Here is a 20,109-nt window from a genome sequence, read left to right on the forward strand (position 1 = left end):
AAATTCCCTGGAAAACTCCCAGCCAGAGCCATCTACGTCTTACTCTTTCTTTTGTGACCCCAAGGGCACCGGGACCACCCAAGCAGGTACTGAATGGCCCCAGCTCAACAGAAACCGCTGGAATACGTAGCAAACTTTTCATCTGAATTTATTTCTTGTTTCTCTGGCAATTTTCTCAGATGGAAATGTGTACTAGCGTCCCCAGTGAATGCTCTTTGTGAAGGAGAAAACCTGAAGCAGTGAAACTCGAAGCACAGAGTGAAGTCCCCGTGTTTTTTCCAGCACCCAAATGAACCCACTCAACCAAGGACATCAAATCACTGTGGAATGGGCTCTCCTGCCACCTTCTCATGTGTATGAAAATCCAGAAACCAGACAAAATGTTCTTCGTCTTTATCTGCCTCACTGCAGATTGAAACCTGGATTCCCTCCCTGCCCTGAGGTAAGGAGGCAGAACAAGGCAGGAAAAATGACTGGCTGGGTGTCAGATGGCAAAATCAGCCTCAGAGCTGCCTTGCTTTGTGAGGCAGGCAAGCCCATTAATCTCCCTGTACCCCAGTTGCCTCATCTGCAAAGTGGGACTAATAACACCTTCCTGTTTCACAGGGTGATTAGTTAGATAAACCATGCCAAGAACACAAGGTGCGCTCCAAGCAGCAGCTACTGCGGTCATTAGCACTGATGAGAATTCCCAGGCTTTGCACGGTGAAGCCAAGATATTTCCCAGAAACAGCAGAACCTGCTGAAAGGCAGGGTCTTGAGCAAAACTTAATGCATTTAGTGCATATGGGACAGAAACTGCCTTTCACCAGACATCACAAGAGTACCAGGTCCTGACCCCTTCCTGGCCAACATCACTGAGCTTTTCACAATGGTTCCCTCCAACCTGCCCTCCTCTGTTTCCCAACTTCTCTCACCTTGCTATGTACAAAAGGTAAGGCAGCCCATTTCTATTTTTAAAAGTGTGTGTGCTAAGCAACTATCTTGGTTACAAGGTCAACACAAACATAGTCATCTGCTTTTAATATGCTCTGTTCTACCGGCATCTGGTGATTTAGTAGGGAGAACCAGTTCTGCTCTCATGTCTTTGACTTGCTGCCCTCTTTCAGATCTGAGAAGGAGCTTCATTTTTTATCTAGGGAATCTGTGGGCCCAATCTTGTCTGAGTCTGATGCTAGATGGGCCTTTCAGATAAGGATCAAGGCGGGAGGCAAGCGTACTCGTCTATGAGTCAGGAGCCCACATAGAAGGCCAGGAAGATGTACCCAGTCAACACCAGGTACTCAGCAGCTGTTTCTGAATAAATGAGTAACTGCATGAATGGTTCTAGCCTTTGAACTACTTCTGACTTTCTTTTGGACAATCATTTAATCTTTCTTGCCCTGGCTTCATTATTACAAGCTCATTGAGTACAGAGCTCTAAGGTCTCTTCATAATCTATCATTTTCTTTTTCTATTCATTTCAGCCAGACTTTTATCTCTGAGCAATTCTCCTCTTTCAAAACTTTATTTTAGAACCTTTCCTCTGGATACAAGAGCTCAGTTTGTATTTTCTGTTAGCAGCACTGAAGTTACGCTCCAGAGTTTTTTGAGTATTAGGCCTGGCACTAGTTAAAGAGCACCTGTTTGCAAAGTCGTGTAGGTGGCATGAGTCCCTGAAGGTGACCTTCAGATCTCCCAGGGGTTTCTACAGCCCAGCTGCTGTACATCAGCATGATCCATTTCTCTTGTTCTGTTTGGTCAGCTGCTAGGGAAGGTTTCCCACAACACCGGCCTGGATTTTCACCTGTCCATAGAAGGACATCTCCAGCCAGGTCTCAGAGGTACTTGTCACCATCCAGAGGCCTGTCCTGGTGTGTTCCAAGCACCAGCTACTGCTGTTATTATTAGCACTGATGAGAATTCCCAGGCTTTGCACGGTGAAGCCATGATACTTCCCAGAAACAGCAGAACCTGCCAAAATGCAGGGTCATTGAGCAAAACTCAATGCATTTAGTGCACGTGGGACAAGGACTGCCTTCCACCAGACATCACAAGAGCACCAGGTCCTGCCCCTCTCCTGACCAACATCACTGTACTTTGAACAATGGTTTCCTCCAACCCACCCCTCCCCACCTGGCCCAACCCCTTTTCCCAACTTCTCTCTCATCATCTCATCTCATGTTCAAAAGGCACGGAAGCCCATTTCTTTCTTCAAGTTTGCACCTTTATGACTCCCACAACTTTTAGGACTTTTAGGACTCCCACATCCTGGGATGTCTGCTAGTTAATTTTCAGAGAAGACAGCACACTTCCAAGCACGATGAAGGAGAAGGTCCTTATTCACTTGGTATGAATCTGACTCATAATTCAGATACCTCTTCTGGGAGGGTTTCCAGAATCAACCACATGAGATTTCACATCTAAAAATATTTTTATGTGAATGATAGCAAGTGAGTTTTGCTAAGGCAAGAGGCATGCAGTATCCTTAATATGCCACATTAAAGGAACACCAGGAATTTCCCTTGAATAGACAAGAGTTCACTGCATAAACACATCAAATATTTATGAATGTTAAATCATATTGAATAGTTAAAAACAGAAGGCAGCATGAGATACTAAGCTAACAGTGTTGAAGGTGTGACAGTCCTGTAGGTGATAGTCATAAAGGAATGGGAGAGCGAAGGTTGAGTGCCACAAAGGAGAGAGACTAGTAATCTGGCACATATGCCTGCCTACTGCAGGAATTAAGCTACTTTGTTCTGCACAAAATTCTGCAAACCTTAGCTTGAGCTGCACACAGGAGAAAGGAGAGAGGGTAACTCATAGTATCCAGGGTTTGACATGGCCATGATTTGGAAGAGCCAATGTTTTTCAAAAGTCTCCAGACATCAGTCTCTATGCTTCAGTGTATTGTTTCTAGACACTGAATTCAGGAAAATGGATGCTAGATCTATCAGAAAGGGCAGTTTCCTTCCTTTCTCTTCAGTCAACTTTTTCTACAAGGTTCTGACCCTCTATGCTGTTTTCCTGGGACTGTCCATCCTGATGTACATCAATCTATGCTCCAGGGTGAGCACAGGCCACGACAGCCTCCCACAAGACAAATCTGAGAGGCCATAGCCCCAAAATGTGGACTCCTCTGCCCTCACCTTGTTTCCATGGAGCCTGTGTGGGACCAGTGCACAAAGCACTCTGTCCCCAGGCAACCTGGCCAGGAGGCAGTGTACCCCGAGACTGCTGGCTCCTTTCCAAAGCCCTGACAACTTGCCAGGTCCCGATTAGGCAGCAGAATGTGAGTCCACACGGGGTGGGGACAGGAGCACACTGGTATGGCAAGACCATCACAGGTACAGTCACAGGCCCAGGAGAGGGCCAGAGTGCTAAAGCTGTCATACATCTGTGGTTCCCAGCCTGGCCAGCAAGAGTTTCAGTCCATTTGTAGAGGTATAATGGTATCATTTTCCCTCCAAATTCCTCCATCCGAGGCTTCATTAGTGAATAATCAGGAAGGACCACGCCTTCTTCTTCCTGGCCACTGGAAAGGGCCTCTGGCAATGAATTACTAAACTCTTTCTGTGGGGAAAGGGAGCTGAATTGGAAACAGCAGAGAAAGCATTGGGACAATTTCACTTCCTCTCTTTTCCAGAGCAGAGAGATAAATACATGTCAAGCCCCGGGCCTGGAAGTGGAGTGCCTTCCTCATCTCTACCTCCTCAGCACCAGCCTGTGCCTCGGAAACACAGGCTGCAGCAGGATGACCAGGACTTGGCTTCTTTCAGCAAGTCAGGCCCCTTAGCTTCACGTTTTCATTTTGAAACTCTGCTTAAAGGGCAGGGGACCTGCATTGCTAGGTGAAAGTGCACCCTTTCTGTGCCATGCATGGCCAAGGCAGTGACACATGGCAGTTCAAAATACTGATTTGCCCAACAGCATGTGGTGGGGTGGAGCTGGGATTATGCAAACCGTGGCTACAAGGCTGGAGCCCTATATACAGACCATGGAGGTACACAGGTAATTACTGTCACCCTTTCCCACAGAGACCAGCTGGACAGGTGTTCATGGTGGACTAAGCAAGAAGGCATGGGCCAGCAGGGCCACCTGTCTTGGCTCAGTGTTTCCTCCCCGAATGTGCTTTCTTCATCCATCGCTGTGAAAATCATACTCATCTGTCAAGACCACGTCCAGTACCCCTACCTCTCTCGTGCTCACTGTAAAGTGAAGTGTCCTCTCCTGTCTCCCAGGCCTTTTGTCCTGTCCTGCCTGTCTCTCTTGTGTCCTAGTGACTTATGATGACTCTGCTTATACAGAATGTATGAGATGCTCTAGCAGGCTCCAAACCTTTCGGGGCAACAATTGCCTTACATTCTTGTTTTCTGTATTTGCAGATTATTCAGCACTGTACAATATAAATGGCACACGGTGGAACACAGGGATAGTCAAGCAATACTGGAAGAATTAAGAGATAAAGAAAGAAATAACACCGAAGGGGCAGGGATTTAGCTCAGTGGTTCAAGTGCTTACTTGGTAAGTGAGAAGTCATGAGTTCTATACCTGGTACATAAAATAAAGAAAAGAAATAACAGGTCCATCATTTCAGGTCCATCTTGAAAAAGGTGCTGCCTGGAGATGACTGTTACTTCCTAGGAAGCCACAGCCACTCAGAGGGGCACCAGGGAAGCCCCTCTATATACAGACCTACATCTTACACCCAAAAGAGGCTGTAACCAACAGATTCTGAATGATAGGCACAAACATTAGTTATTTTATTGGTTAAGTTTATTGGTACATTTTTGATATGCATAGTATCAAATTCATCATAGGGAATTTGTGCCCTTACATGATATACCTTAATTCTTCTTCCATTTTCCCCTCTTCCTTCAACCTCTCTTCCCCTCCCAAATCTTAGCTTTTAAGAAAATGGAAAATAACCGAAAAACAGAGAGCTTAGGAAAATAAGCTAAAAACTGGTTTGAAATGTGTAATTTACCTATCCAATGTAATATAATATTTAGTGACATACCTATAGTCATGATGGAGTAAGACATGGACTTTATCATGGTAGAATAGGGGTGACAATATTAGACAATTTCCTATTATGAATCTAAGTTCTTAGCCCAAAAGACTACCTGATTTGCTCATAATTATTTGTTCTTTTTTATTCTTGAATTATATTATTAACTGACGAAACTCTTGAATTTCCCACTCAATTTCTTTTTCAATATAATAAATCTGGCACACAGGGACTCCTTGGTGACATATCATCATTTTTATCGAGGGTATAGTGACCTGATAAAGTGACTGCTACTATTGGAGATTTAATTCCACTAATTGACTTGCATTTCCCAGAACTGCTGGATTAAACATGATAAAAGATCTTGCTGTCTAATATGATTTATTCTAATACAGACTTTTTCCCACAACTGCAAGGAAATTCTCTTAATATGACACTTCCAACAGTAGCCCTTTATTAAGAACAAAAAACTTATAAAATGTGCATACCAACTAGTATTAAATACAATGCATAATTTAAAATTTTAATTATAGCCCCAAATATGAAAAAAATTTATGAACTCTACTTAATGAAGACATTTGATGGCAATAAAGACTTTAAAACTAAACATGTTATCACTTAATTTTAACAGTAAGCATTTTCAACAGTTAATCTAGAAATCCCTAGATTCTGGGCTTACACAGCTGGTTTTAGCAAGATTCTTTAGAGACTTTGCTTTTGCCTTTCCACTGATTTTACAATTTCACATGAAAATGTGCAATGATGAGAGAGAACAAGGCCACACCAGCAAGCAAGTCCAGTCTGGGAACCAACACCATGCGCGGGCTGCTGCCAGATGGAACAGCCAGACCCCAGCCCATTCGGGTGCATGGGCTGGCAAACAAGAACTACCACACCCCACCCCACCCCCACCCACCATAAGTGACCAGCTTATCTGGAGAAACGCAGGCTGTGATGATCGCTATGGAGTTGAAATGCAATTGCTTGCCTGTGGTGCTTTGGTGTTTCACTGACATTGCAAGTCTAAGGCCAGTGGTCTGATCATGGGTTCAGGGGATAATGATACACAGTATAGCATCTAGGGGGGAATCTCCTCCTGCAGGTTGCAGCCACTGTTAATTACCTATGGTCTTGTTTTGGAAGTTCTATATCATTTCCATTGTTTTTTGGGGTTAGATTTTATTCTCTTTTGTTTTGTTTATGTCAAATGGCAGGAGCAGCTATTTCAAGGATAGCCAGATATATTATGGTAGCAATTCTGGATTTATTATTGGTTTGTTTTGAAATCCTTTATTGCATTCATTGTTTTGTTTTTATTGTTTCTGTTCTGTTTGATTTTTATTATGTCCAAAGTTATCTGCAGCTATTTTGAAGATATCAAGAGGCACTATAGTAACTATTGTTGATTTCATAATGTTTTAAAGTCCTGTATCTCTTAAACTGGTTTGTTTTGATTGGTTTTATTCTGTTTTATCATCTTTAAAAGAAAAAAGAAAATGAGGGATGATTCATTAAGTGAAGTGGTCAGACTGCTGGTGCAGGACAACACCACAGAGCCCTTGGGTGTCACCATGGGGGACGCACAGTCCTTCTGCATCTATAGCATCTCCTTGCTCTGTAAGGCATGGATATACACTTCCTGGCTCCTTTTCTGGTCTTCTCTCTAAGGCATGATTTCGCCACCCACACACTACCCACGTGTATGACACTGAGAGCCTTCTTCACAAGGCCTGGATCAGCTCCCCCAGCACAGCACCTCTGCTCAGTGGGTCCTGTATTGTAGCCTATGGATTTTCTTATTCTGCATATTTCATAACAATGAATTCAGTGTTACTGATTTTTTGTGTCTGGCTTCATTCATTTAGCCTAATGTCTTTGAGGATCATTCACAATATAGCATGTATCAATACTTCATTACTTTTTTGTGGCTGAAAGGTATTTCATTGCATGAATGTAATTTCATGATAACTTCCATTATCAGCTGATGGACATTTAGATTGCTTACATTTTTTTTTTTTTTTTTTTTGTCTTTTTGAGACAGGGTCTCGCTATGTAGTTTAGGCTGGCCTTGAGTTCACTTTGTATCCAAGGCTGGTATCGAACTCGCAACAATCCTCCTATTTCAGCCCCCCGAAGGCTGGGATTACAGGTGTGAGCCACCATGCCTGGCTGATTGCTTATGTATTTTGCATATTGTGAATAATGCTCCTAGGAACACATGAATACATGTTTTCAATTCTATTGGGTAAATGCTTTGAACTGGAATTGCTGGTTCAGAGGAAATTCTATATTTAGCCATTTAAATAACTTCCAAAGTAGATTTCTCAGTGACACATGTGACTTGGATATTAGCAGTTCCAGCAGTATGATTTACATTGTGGTTTGATCTGCATTTTTCTAATGACAAATGATGGTGACTATCTCCTCAAAGTATTCATTGGGCACTTGGGTACCATCTTTGGTTAAATGTCCATTCAAACCTCTTATCCCTTTTTAAACTGAGCAATCTGCCTTTCTGCTGTTGAGTTATAAATACTCTCCCCCAACTCACCTAATATTAAACCCTTATTAGGTTCTGATTTGCAAATATCTTCTCCTAACCTGCAAATTATCTTTTTATTTTCATGGTTTCACAAAAGCTTTTAATTTTAAGTTCAATTTATATACTTGTTCTGTAGTTGTTTGTGTTTTAGATGTCACATGTATGATTCTGTTGCCTAATCTAAGGTCATTAAGATTCATAATTACAGCTTTTACACCTTTACTTCATTTTAACTCAAGTTTTGTATATGATGCAGTACATACATACCACATATGGATGACAACTTCTATTCTTTTGCATGTGGAAGTCCAGTTGTTCTAGAACCATTCTTGAAATGAATATTATTTTCTCATGTAACTGGTTCCACTGCTGAAAATCAACTGACCACCACTGTCCAAGTTTACTTAACTCTCAAATTCTATCCCATTAAATAATATGTTCATCCTCATGCCAATACCACAATTTTTAATACTATAATTTTATAGGTAGTTTTTTATGTTGAAGAGAATAAAACCAAATGAGACAAAGCAAAATAGGGTCAATCAAAACAAAGGAATGAACATGGTGCATGACTTAGAAACAAAATACAAGGAGATCAACAATGGCTATCGTAATGCCTCTTGTTATCTTCAAAAGAATTGCCCATATCATCAGGCATAATAAAATTGAACAAAACAGTAGAGAACAAAACCAATAAAAACAAAACACTGGAGACATTATAGGACTTCAAAAGAATAGTCAAACCAGATTGAGTATTGTAGTATATCTTATATCTTCAAAGTAGTTGCCTATACCATCAAACTTGATTCTATCAAACAAAACAGAATAGAATAAAATCAGTCAAAACAAAACAGTGAAAGCAATACAGTGCTTCACATCAAGCTAACAGGAAATCAAAAATGGTACCATAGTATATCTTACTATCTTTGGAATAGCTGTCCATGCCATCAAATCTAATGGAAGTAGATAAACTGAAACCGAATAAAACCAAACTAAATAGAGCAATGAAAATAATATGGATTTCAAATCATGATAATAGATTGACAGTGGCCGCTGCCTCCCAATTTAAACCATTCTTTAAACCTTTTACTTTCACAGGGTGCATTGTACATTTTGTATCCGGATAACTCCTTTATTTTATACATTAGGGAGGCAACCCACTATTCACCTAAGTGATTCTGAGCCTTTTTACCCCTGAGCATGATCTTAAATTGTATCCATTTACCTACAAGAACCTCAAGGTTGTCTTTCTTTATAGATGAGTAGTTTTCCATTGTATAAAAGTGTCATGGCTTTCTAACCAATCTTCAGCTGAGAACCAAGCTAACCCCACTTTTTTCTAATTCCCTGTCACATAGAGCATTGCTTTCTTGTCTCTGACTTTCAGTCTATAAGCCCCCTTTCAGGTTAAATGTATTTCTTATATAAAGTATACTGATGGACCCTAGCTCCTTTTCCAGTCTGTTTGTGTTTCTTTTTATTGGTGAATCAAAGCCATTAGTGATTGTGACCAACTTTTTCTGCCTCATCTCCACCATACTATTTTCTGTTGTTAGTTGTCTACTTCTCCCCTTCATTCCAATGTTTGCCGTATTCTTCCACTGTTCCTGAAACTATGGTCTTTTTTCTCTCTCTCTAGAATGTCCTTCAATATTTTTTGTAGAGTTTGTTTGGTTGTCATGAACTCCCCCAGTTCCTCTTTGTTGTGGAAGCATCTTGTTTCTCCATTAATTTTGAAAGATAGTTTCACAGGGTACATTAATCTGGGTTGGAGGCTATTTTCTTTCAGGACTTGGAATACTTCACACTTCAAGCTCTTTTTGATTTGATGGTTTGTGTTGAGAAGTCTGTTGTGATTCTGATAAGTTTTCCTTTTTAGGTGATCTGTTTCTTTTCTCTGAAGGTGACCATTGGGTGCAGGCTGGCACCTCCTTCCTGAGCTGGGGATATGCAGTGACAGAGGGGAGCAGTGGACCAGAGAAATACACTGGCTAGTGGTGAGTATTGGGGGACTCAGTCCTCCCGTGGAAGTGGGCAATTGGCCAGGTGCCATTTTGGAGTTGGGCAGGATAAGCCCAGAGCCAGAACTGTAGCCAGCTTCACTCAGCCACTCCTAGCACAGAGCAGACTGGCAGAAATTGCTTGGACTGAGTCCTGCCCCTGTACACAGTCCAACAGCCATCACCAAGGTTTCCCTAAAGCTGCTCCCAACCAGCCCCATCCCACTGTGCATACTATACCTGGTGAGGGTACCCTGATGTTGACCAGCTAAGGAGGGAGGTGCCAGCCTGCCCCACCCTTGCTTGCATTCCATGAGCCACTGATAGACCCACAACAATGCACCCAATGGTCACCTTCAGATATCCCTAGACAGCATGGACTAGAAAAAACAAAGTCTTGCTTCAGAGACTTAGCCAACACAGGAAGTGCTGGGGACCCCATTACCCACTTGTCTGGAAGAAACCAGGAACATGACAAGAAGAAGCAAAACACAGTCTCTGGCCTCCAACCCAAGCTGTACTGATCCACGAGATGTAAACACAGCAGAGATCAAGAATCACACACCAACAGCAACTGAAATAAAGATACAACTTCAAGAGGCTATAAAAGAACTTAGAACAGAAATACTATCACAAGTAAAAGAAGAAATGAGAAACAATAAAAGAATTGCTAAGCACCTCTAAGGAAGACACAGATGGAAGAATAGAGCAGCATAGAAAAATGAGGGAAATCTTCAATGAAGAATATTTAAAAAATTTAGAATACATGAAACAGATTCAAAGAGAATACCAAGAAAGTAAAAACTCTATTGAAAGCTGGCAAAACTCCTTGAAAGAAACTAAAGATACACTATTAAACCTAAGGAACTAGGAAGTAACAATACAAAGGCTACAAACCAACAAAAGGAAGTTATAACTTAAGAATAAAAAATGTGAATGAAGAATCAGGGGTAAACACAAATTAAATACGAAGGCTATTTACAGAAATAACTAAAGAAAACTTCCCAAGCATAGGAAAAAATATTCAGATATATGAGGTATACAGAACTCCAGTCAGCTATAACCAAAATAAATCTACACCTAGACATATAATAATCAAGATCCCAAGCATTCAACATAAGAACAGAATATTAAAAGCTGTCAGAGAAAAGATATGATATGTTCCAATTTTCAGTGTAAAAGTCTTGCATTTTTGTTGAATGTATTTCCAAGTATTTTATTCTTCTTGATGCTGTTATAGTGCAATCATTTTCTTAATCTCATTTTCAGACTATTTATTGCAAGCATACTGAAATACATACATTGTTTTTTTTTAGACAGGTTTCACCATGCATTTCAAGCTTTCTTTGAATTCACTATAAGATCTAGGTTGGCCTCAAACTTGCAGTGAGTCTCGTGCCTCAGCCTCCTGGGCGCTGGGATTACAGGTGTGTGCCACCACATCCAGGTATTGTATATAGCCCTTATAGCTCACAAGTTTGCTGATTTTGTGTATTAGCCCCAACTGTTTTTATATATGTCTCATAATGTTCTATCTATAAGAACATGTCTTCTGTAAACAAAAATAGTTCTATTTCTTCCTTTCCATTCTGAGTGTCTAACCATCCTTGCTAAAACCTTCAGTAAAATAATGAATAGTAATGACAACAATAATATTTGCTCATATATATATATATATATATATATATATATATATATATATATAGGTTTGTGTGGTGTTATTAATTTTATAAGGAAAGCTTTCAGTAATTCATCAAGTATACTTCTTATAAGTTAGTTTGTGTATACATTTATGCCCTTATCAGATTGGAGTTCTATTTTTGGTATCTTCAGTGTTTTTACCCATGAAAGGGTGTTGGATTTTTGTCACATGTTTTTCCTATATATACTGAGGTTATTATGCTAAGCCTGAATTACTGGGATGAACCTCAGATACAGGGTCCTTTTTTAAAAAAACATCGCAAGAGTCAATTTGGTAGTATTTTGTTGAGAATTTTTGCATTTATATTTATAAGACATACTGGTCTGTAATTTTCTTGCTTTGTGATGTCTCTGTCTGACCTGGGAAATAGTTGTTGCACAGAGTAATTTGGGCAGAATGCCCCCCTCCTCTAGGAAGAGTCTGTGAAGTGTTGGTGGTTAATTCACTAAACAGCTGAAATGAGCAATTTGTGCCAGGATTTCTTCATAGAAAAATTATTTAATTTAATTTTATTTTATTCTGGGGGTTAAGTCTAGGGTATTATGAATGTTAGACAAGTGCTTTACCACTGAGCTATACTCCTGGTCATTTGGGGAATTTTTTAATTAAATAAATCCATTCATTAGTTATAGCTCTAGTCAGATTTCCTATTTTTTTCTTTAGAAAAGTCCTTAATTTCACTTAACAGTATACAAAAACTTGTTTTTCTATTTCTAATTCCCCTCTTCTCTGCTATTATTGTATTATAAATTTCATCTTCACACATTGTATGTTCAACTCAGATTTATAATTATTTCTTTATGTAATAAATCATTTAAATCAGCAGAAAAAAGAGTCCCAAATAAAAATATATTTGTGTTTCCTCTATCTTTACCCTGTACGGTTACTTTCACTGATGCTCTGTGTGTTTATTACAATCTAGCACCCTTTCATTTTAGCTCCAAAGACTCCGTTTAGCACTCCTTGCAGGCATATTTGCTAAAGATAAAGTCTCTCAGTTTTTATCTGGAAATGTCTTCATTTCTTTTTCAGTTTTGAAGGTTTTGCTGTTTAAAGGCAAGTAGTTTTCTTCTTTCAGGACTTTAACACGCCACACTTCTGGCCTCCAAAAGCTTCTCCTCTTCATGATCATATCAAGGATTCCTGATGAGTTCTCTTGCTTTTTAAAGATTTTTTCTCTCTGTCTTTGACTTTCAGCAGTTTGAATACAATGTGTCTAGTGTAGATCTCTCTGAGTTTATCGCACTTAGACTTTGTTGAAATTCTTGAATGTGACAGTCAGACCCAAGCCTCTCCCCATGAGTCAGCGCCATTCGCAGAAGCAGGGTGGGTGGCGGGAGCATGGCCCAGCAGAAAACAAGTCCAGTCTGGGAGCCAGCGCCATACACAGGCCACTGCTCAACAGGAAGCGGCCCAGCCCCTTCTGACCCGCAGGCTGGCAACCAGAAGTATGAACTCCCCACCTCCCTACTCTCCTGTAAGCGACCAGCTTACCCACAGAAGCACAGGCTGTGATGATAGTTACCGAGGTGAACTGCAGCGGGATGCCTGTGGTGCTTTCTGTTTCACTAACACTGCAGGTCTATGGCCAGTGGTCTGATCATAGCTTCAGAGGATAACAGTACGCAGTGTGACATCTAGCGGGGATCTCCTCCTGTGGGAGGAGCCATTGTTGATTCCCCATGGTCTTGTTTTGAGGTCCAATATCGTTTCCATTGTTGTACTGGATTGAGTTTTATTCTCTGTTTTGTTTATGTTAAATCTGATGGCAAGAGAAGCTATTTCAAGGATAACAAGATATGTTATAGCAATTTTGGATTTACTACTAGCTGATTTTGAAGTCTTTTATTGCATTCATTGTTTTGTTTTTATTGTTTCTATTCTATTTCATTGTTTGATTTTTACTACGCCCAAAGTTATCTGCAGCTATTTTGAAGATATCAAAAGGCAATATGGTAACTATTGTTGATTTTGTAATGTTTTGAAGTCCTGTATCTCTTACACTGTTTATTTTGTTTTGTTTTATATTCTTTAAAATAAAATAAATAAATTCTTGAATGCATTAACACATGTCTTTCATCAAGTTGAGAAATTGCTGACCATTATTTCTTCAAATATTTGTATACCACTTTTTTCTCTCTTTTTTGATTCTCATTAGATGTATGTTGATATATCTGATGGCTTGATCATTTTCTTCATTCTTTTTCTGTTTCTCAGACTGGATCATCGTAGATGACCTATCTTAATATTTGTTGATTCTTTCTTCTACATCTTCAAACCTGATGTTGATCACTCGTTAGTGAAATTTTAATTTTACTGATGATCATTGTTCAGCTTCATAATTTTTTTAAAAAATGATGTCATACCTCTTTATTAGTATTCTCTTATTTGGTGAGAAACACTTCTCATAATTTTCCTTAGTTCTTTAAAGGTAGTTTCTTTAATATAGCTCATTCAAAATCTTTGATAGTAACTATAGTGTCTGAGCTTCCTCAGGAATAATTTCTAACGACTAAGTTTTTTTTTTTTTTTTTCTGTGAATGGATCATTATTTACTTACATGAGTCATGCTTTTTGTAAAAAGTGGACATTATAAAAAATGTAATGTGGCAACCATGGAATTCAGAATATCTCTCCTCCCCATGATTTACTGCTGCTTATTAGTGAGTTTCCTGAACTAATCCCGGAGTCTGTAACCTGTGTTGTCTGTGACCACTTATTGGCTGGACAAAGATTTCCTCCCATGGAACTATTGCCTGGAACCAGTGAGTTTCCCAATCTTTGAGCATAAATTCGGCATGATGCTATAGTGCACCTTCAACACTGAATCCAGTAGGCAACAACTTCCTGTCACCTTACTTGCTCCTCACACAGAGCTTAAGGTCACCTCCAAGTGAGATCCTAGGGCTTAGTCAAGTCAGGTCTTTCCTGAGTGGAAGCACATCTTAGTCTGTTTTCCACTGTCTCAGACAGCAAAAAGCTGAACACTTCCAATAACCATTTTTGGTAAATACCCCTCACTTCCAAAGAAAAGGTCTTTTGCATCATACTCAGGAGATTTAACTGGAAAGTTCCAAAACAAGTCACATAAAGACAGCCTTGTCAGTGGAGTCTTCCAGGGAAACTCAGAGGTTCAGATAATGACAGTTCTCAGTGATGCCTTAAGGATCTTTAATCCTATTCAACCCCTCTGGTAACTGCTAGGCTATGCTGCTTGCTGTGTTTGTGGCTGTTGGCTTCCCGGGAGAAGATACAATACCAGAAAGTCCCCTTCACATCAAAATTTACCCATCCTTCTTGGGTAAATACTCTAGATTATTACAAAGACTTCAGTTAAATCTTAGAGCTGTGAAATGGTATTCTTTTTTCATTTAATCAATATTCTTATTGGTTTTATGTAGGAATATCTTAGAGGTGTCCATACCATCATCTTCACTGATATCACTCTTCCTCTTCTAATGGACACATTAAATTCTGTTGGGTGATCTTAATATCACTGATTTTTTTGTATCATATTTTCCTCCAATTTTTATTTTGAAAAATTCTAAACCTTCAGAAAAATTGTAAAAATAGGATAGAAAGAATCTACCTAGGCTTCACCTAGATCATTAAGTGTTAAAATCCTGCCATGTTTGCTTTCTCTGTCTCTGTGTCTCTCTCTCTCTCTGAACCGTCTGAAAGTTAGTTACAGACATCATGAGGACTTCCCTTTGAAGACTGTACCTGCTAAGAGCCAGGACATTACTCTGTAACACTGTGAAACATAATAATCATACTCAGGAGACTTAACATTGTCACAACCTTAAATCCAGATGCCATGATCAGATCCCCAAAGAACAACTCAGACTTGCAGGCACTCAAATGCTACTCCACCAAGCTGAAGTGTGCTTGGCTCCACCTCTGGCAGAGGGAGGCAGATGAGCTAGTCAGAGTCCTGAGACACAGTCTGAATCACTGAGGTCCTGAATCAGCACTCTGTTCATAGGGCCCAGGACTCTTTATCCACGTGGGAAGAACTTACCATGCAGCCTACTTTATGTAAGCAGATGAGATTTTCAAAATTTCATTGTTTAAGAAAAGCCAAAAACAAAAAGGCAATGTGGCTCAAATTTCAGAGGAGTGTCTGGTCATGTAGCTCAGTGGTAGTGCTGGTCTAGCAGGAGTGAAGCTCTTGATTCAGTTTCGGGGGTGGGGGGACTTTTCTTCCAGATGCCCTAATGAAACCATCCTAAGGTATTTGTCAATCAAATCACTTCAAAGGGACATGAAATGCTGACACACACTACCGCAAGGCAGGTTCCTGACCACAATCATTTCTCCTATCTCAGTCTCAGGCATGATTACTCTGAAACAGGCTGTGTCCTCATGATTGGATAAAGATGAACTCACAGTGTTTTTACATGTCAACACATACCAATGCCAATTTTAAAAATATTCCCATTACACAGTTTCTCAAAGCATACACCAAGGACCACGCACATCAGCCCTGCACACGGAACAGGATGGAAATGTTGGTTCCCAAGCCTCATTGCAAGCCTGTTGCCTTAAAATGTCCAAGGGATGGATACCAGAATGTGCATTTTAAAAGCACTTCGGCATAATCCAAAGCATATTTACATTGGAGAAATGCTGTGGTAGGTTTTATCTGAGATGAAATGAAACTTGGAAAAATCCGTGGATTAACAATCAAGTATTGAGAACTGATTTGCACTGTTGTCTATGGCAGTGGCTTGTAAATGTTTCAACCATAACCCTTGCAAATAATATATTATACATCATAATGCAGTACCTGCACACACAAGCATAAACACACACACACACACACACACACAGGCACTGAATTAAAGTTTCATGAAATGTTATTTATCCTTACTAACCATGATTCATTCTGATATTCTTCACCTATTCTATTTCACTTTTTAAAAACAGTGGACATAGTTCACTAAATTGATTTCACAATCCTATAATGAACCACAAACCAGAGTTGGTAAAACAATGATCTACAGCAACCAGTTGCAGTAGAAAGCAACAGAGTCAGAGTAAGCCTAAGGAGAAAGAGAGTGCAAAACATCACAAACTTGTCAATGAATATGATTTTATTTTTAGATATTCTTAAAATGCATGCATTTAGCTGGATTTAGAACAGTTTAATTATAATACCATTCTTCAAATGCAATATATTTCATTTAGTCTGATTGCAGATCTTATTACCTTCAAGTAACAATTATGAATTTTAGAAGGGGTCACATGGAGTGAAAAATCTCATGCTATGTGAGACTGAATTCTGTCTTTAAGCACTTTGGTGCTTTTATCTCAAAAAGTTTGCTGTAAATATTAAATAATTTGTGCAACTAATAATAATAGCTATTACTAATTAAAAATAAAATGCCACTGTATTAAATTTTACTTCCTTAAATGAATGACAAAGATATTTAAATAACCCTCATATATAAGCTTGTATGTTACTATTCGTCCAAGTTTATTAATTAACTGGCATTGTTTTCCTCAGTAAACAAACTTTGAACATTTTTTTGTGGAAGGTGCTATGCTCAGTGTGGGAGATAGCAAGAGGCAAGAGACTTAGTAGCACTTACTGAGTGGCTTATAACTTAATTGCAAAGCAAGGACAATAAAAATAAATGTAAGCAACCAAATCAGCCAAATACGAGGTGCTGAAAGTGAGCAGAGTCAAAGTTCAGAGAGCAAAGAATGTGGAATCAAGGAGAGCTAAATGGAAGAGACACAGTACAGAGGCTGTAAAGCTTTAAGCCCATTTGGCTTGTCAGCCATAAAAGTAAAAATAATGTTCAGAATAACAATCAGTTTAGGTCACAGGAAGCAGTGGGTGATGAAGGAAGACATTATCTGAATGGTGGAGTGTGGTGTGGCATCGTGATATCAATCTGGGTGCTACATTGCCACAGAGGTGGCCAGATCAGTGGACTACCATGAGAGGAAGAAGTGTCCCAAAGAATCAGTGACATCAACATCACAGGCATCCCTAGTTAATAGAATGAGGATATCCACACCCAAAAATGAATTCAAATTAATTTTCGCACAGTTTACATAGCATTTGCTACTTTGAAGCACAAAGAGACCTCATCTCTAGCGTGAAGTTCTCTGTCTGGCAAAAAAGGGGTTTGCAAAGTTCTAGGTGAGCCACTCCTGCCACTCAAATGATTTCATGTCACTTGGCCAGATTCTATACGTACTCTGCTCTCTAACTTTCTGGCTGAGAATGCTGTCTGCTGGTAACTTGATATGAAGAAGATTCTCATGATAACACTTAAGGATTTTAGCCATTAGAAAGAGTATTTCCCATAATATGTCTAATCTACCAATTAGACTCACATAAATTGTGATATGTAATCTCAGCAAATATCTGAGTATCTTCTGATGTGTTGGAAAGGTGTCAGACCCGATAGCACAGTGATTGTCAATTCTGGCTGCTCATTAGAGCCACCTGGACAGATACTTAAACTACATCAGAAAGGTCCTCATTCCTGGCTGCACATTTGAACCAAGAAACTTATATCTATGTCCAGAATATTGGTGGAGATGTTTAAAGCCAACCCACAGGCAAAGAACATGATTCTAATCACTCATCCTTTTCATTTTAGCCAGAGATGATGAGGATACTGTAACTGTAATGTTACTGTAATGATATTGTAATGTTACTGCAGTAACATTAACAGGTTTCTGTTTCACTTAGACTTAGGATATTTGAGCTTTTTATTCTATTTGATCTTCCCTAGACACTGTCTTTAGCTTTATATTGTACACCAATTTTAAACTCAAGTCTTTATTGCTTTAAATGGGGCCACCAATTTTTTTCTATAAAGAGCTGGATGGTAATTGTTTAGATTTTGTGAGTCTTACAGTATCATCACTTGTCAACTTCGTAGTTGTAGCACAAAAGTAATCATAAATAACATGTAAACAAATGGATTTAACCACATTCCCATAAAACTGTATTTTAAAAAAAAAAAAACAAGTGGCAGACAGAATTTGGGTAGTGAGCTATAGTTTGCTGTTTTAGAATGTTTGAAAAATCATAACTACCATTGATACAAAACTAGTAAAAAATAAGCATGGAAACATACATAGAAAGTATTCTCTATCTTGAAATCTTATCCTTTAACTATCATTCTATTACCATTTACCACAGACTCAAAACAGAATGTCCTGACTCAAAACAGAATGTCCAAAGGAATCTATTCAGACTATTTCTGCTTCTACTACTATGACCATCAAAGCTTGAACATACATAGAGAGTACCCACCTGACAGGGCACTAAGCTAATGCCCTGCAAACTTCCAGGGCAAGTCAAAGGGAGAGCAAGATGGTATCAATTCTGGCTTCCTCATTGGTACAAGATTCCTTCAAGGTTATTTTGATAGAGAAAAAAAGCAATTTATGCTGCTTTTGAATACATTTATTTCCCCATACAACTGATGAATGAGGTACAAATATACAAGCTTGTGTCTAAAAGATCTGATAAAATATTGCTGTTTGACAGAGTAGTTTTAATCAAGGATGCCATCCCAGTCATCCTCCTGGCTTCCCCTTCCCATCTCTAAATACACACTGAATGAAAAGTGAAAGACAGAGAGACCCTTTGTTGTGCGAATGGGTTGTGAACACAACTATCACCTTTGGCTTTGGAAGCTGCAGTAGGGACAGAGCTCACTGTACAGTTGCACTCTCCCTGAGCCTTATTCTGCAGTGATCTGAAGTCCCCAAATCTGTGGTGTTATGATTACCTCTGGTCACGTGGGAGCTGGCAGAAGACCAAGCTCCCGTGTTTATGTCTTCTGTCAAAGCCATCCCCCCTGCTCCATGTCAGGCGGGTCTCTTTCTGGGAAGAAGGCTGCTGAATTTTCCTTCCCTGGACCAGCCATTAATCTCCCAGTTTCCTTGGTGTTAAGGAAAATAAAACTAAGGATTGAGTGTGTACTTCTGCATTTGGTTACCAGGACTCTTCATCTCTGCTCCGGGGTGTACTCACCTGGAAGTGTTTTCAAGTATTCCTTTGACTTCATTCATTTCTTCTTTCCCAAAGTAAACAACAGTGAGATGAATTCTCCCATCCTGTTGGATGCACATCTCCCTGGAAAACAAAACACACATGTGTCACTCTGTTTGGTGCCTGCTTTCACCTTATTAGGTAAGGCAAAACAAAATAAAACAGCAATAAAACTTTGTGGGCATGGCAGGGTAAAAGGCAAAAGGGTCTGGAAAGTAGAAATTAAGATCCAAGGTATTTCTGGTTGTTCATCCCAACTTCCAGAATTTGTATTTAGCTTATCACAAAAGAATAAAATTTAAATACTCAGATTTGGGGAATTAAACCTCAGATGTAAAACACCACAGGTCTGACTTGCCCCAAGCCTTGCCACAGCCTGCCCCATGGTATGAAGGAAAGAGGACTGGATCCTCACCCCAAGGAATCCCATGAAGTACAGAAGATGTAACTCCAAGTCCCGGATGAGAAGCCTGTAGTCCAGAGAGGAAAAGATTCCTGTGCTTGTCAATGGCTCTCTTTTGTGACATATGCCAAACATAGATAGTCTTAAAGACTGAATGGGCCTAGGTAAAGTCATTCTTTTGTTTAGGATTCTAGAAACTTGTACAACCATCCAATAATAGGAATTGTCCAACAAAATGACAAGGCAAAAACATAGTCACTACCTTTCCTCCCCAAACAAGTACCATCATCTTCACTGCTGCCTACTTTTCTGTGTAACTCCAATTATTCCCAGTACCTGGCACCTGATGTGCCAGGATCCTGACAAAGTAATCACTCGGCTTAGCCCTCCCAGGACCAGGCCTGGCTCTAGCCAGGACTTGACTTGTTTCTCACAAAAGCTTA

The 20,109-nt window shown here is 39.6% G+C and overlaps 1 protein-coding gene and 1 long non-coding RNA gene across 8 annotated transcripts in view; one reads left to right on the top strand and one right to left on the bottom strand.

Annotated features, from left to right (window-relative positions):
• The window catches only part of Csgalnact1 (chondroitin sulfate N-acetylgalactosaminyltransferase 1), a 315,999-nt gene that overhangs the window by 14,166 nt on the left and 281,724 nt on the right, over positions 1–20,109 (bottom strand). For all 7 annotated transcript variants that reach the window (XM_063234828.1, XM_063234830.1, XM_063234831.1 and 4 more), the window contains one exon: positions 19,246–19,347. In XM_063234828.1, the coding sequence (XP_063090898.1) occupies positions 19,246–19,347 (102 nt within the window). The remainder of the gene's footprint in view (positions 1–19,245; positions 19,348–20,109) is intronic.
• On the top strand, positions 313–10,952 carry LOC106025716 (uncharacterized). The gene is made up of 4 exons (XR_001199288.2): positions 313–442; positions 4,368–4,506; positions 9,439–9,532; positions 10,852–10,952. It is a non-coding gene; the product is annotated as an uncharacterized LOC106025716 (long non-coding RNA).

This window comes from Cavia porcellus, unplaced genomic scaffold (genome assembly GCF_034190915.1).
Source record: "Cavia porcellus strain 051 isolate PalLab524CR breed Dunkin Hartley unplaced genomic scaffold, mCavPor4.1 scaffold_24, whole genome shotgun sequence".
In the NCBI taxonomy this organism is placed as follows: domain Eukaryota; kingdom Metazoa; phylum Chordata; class Mammalia; order Rodentia; family Caviidae; genus Cavia; species Cavia porcellus.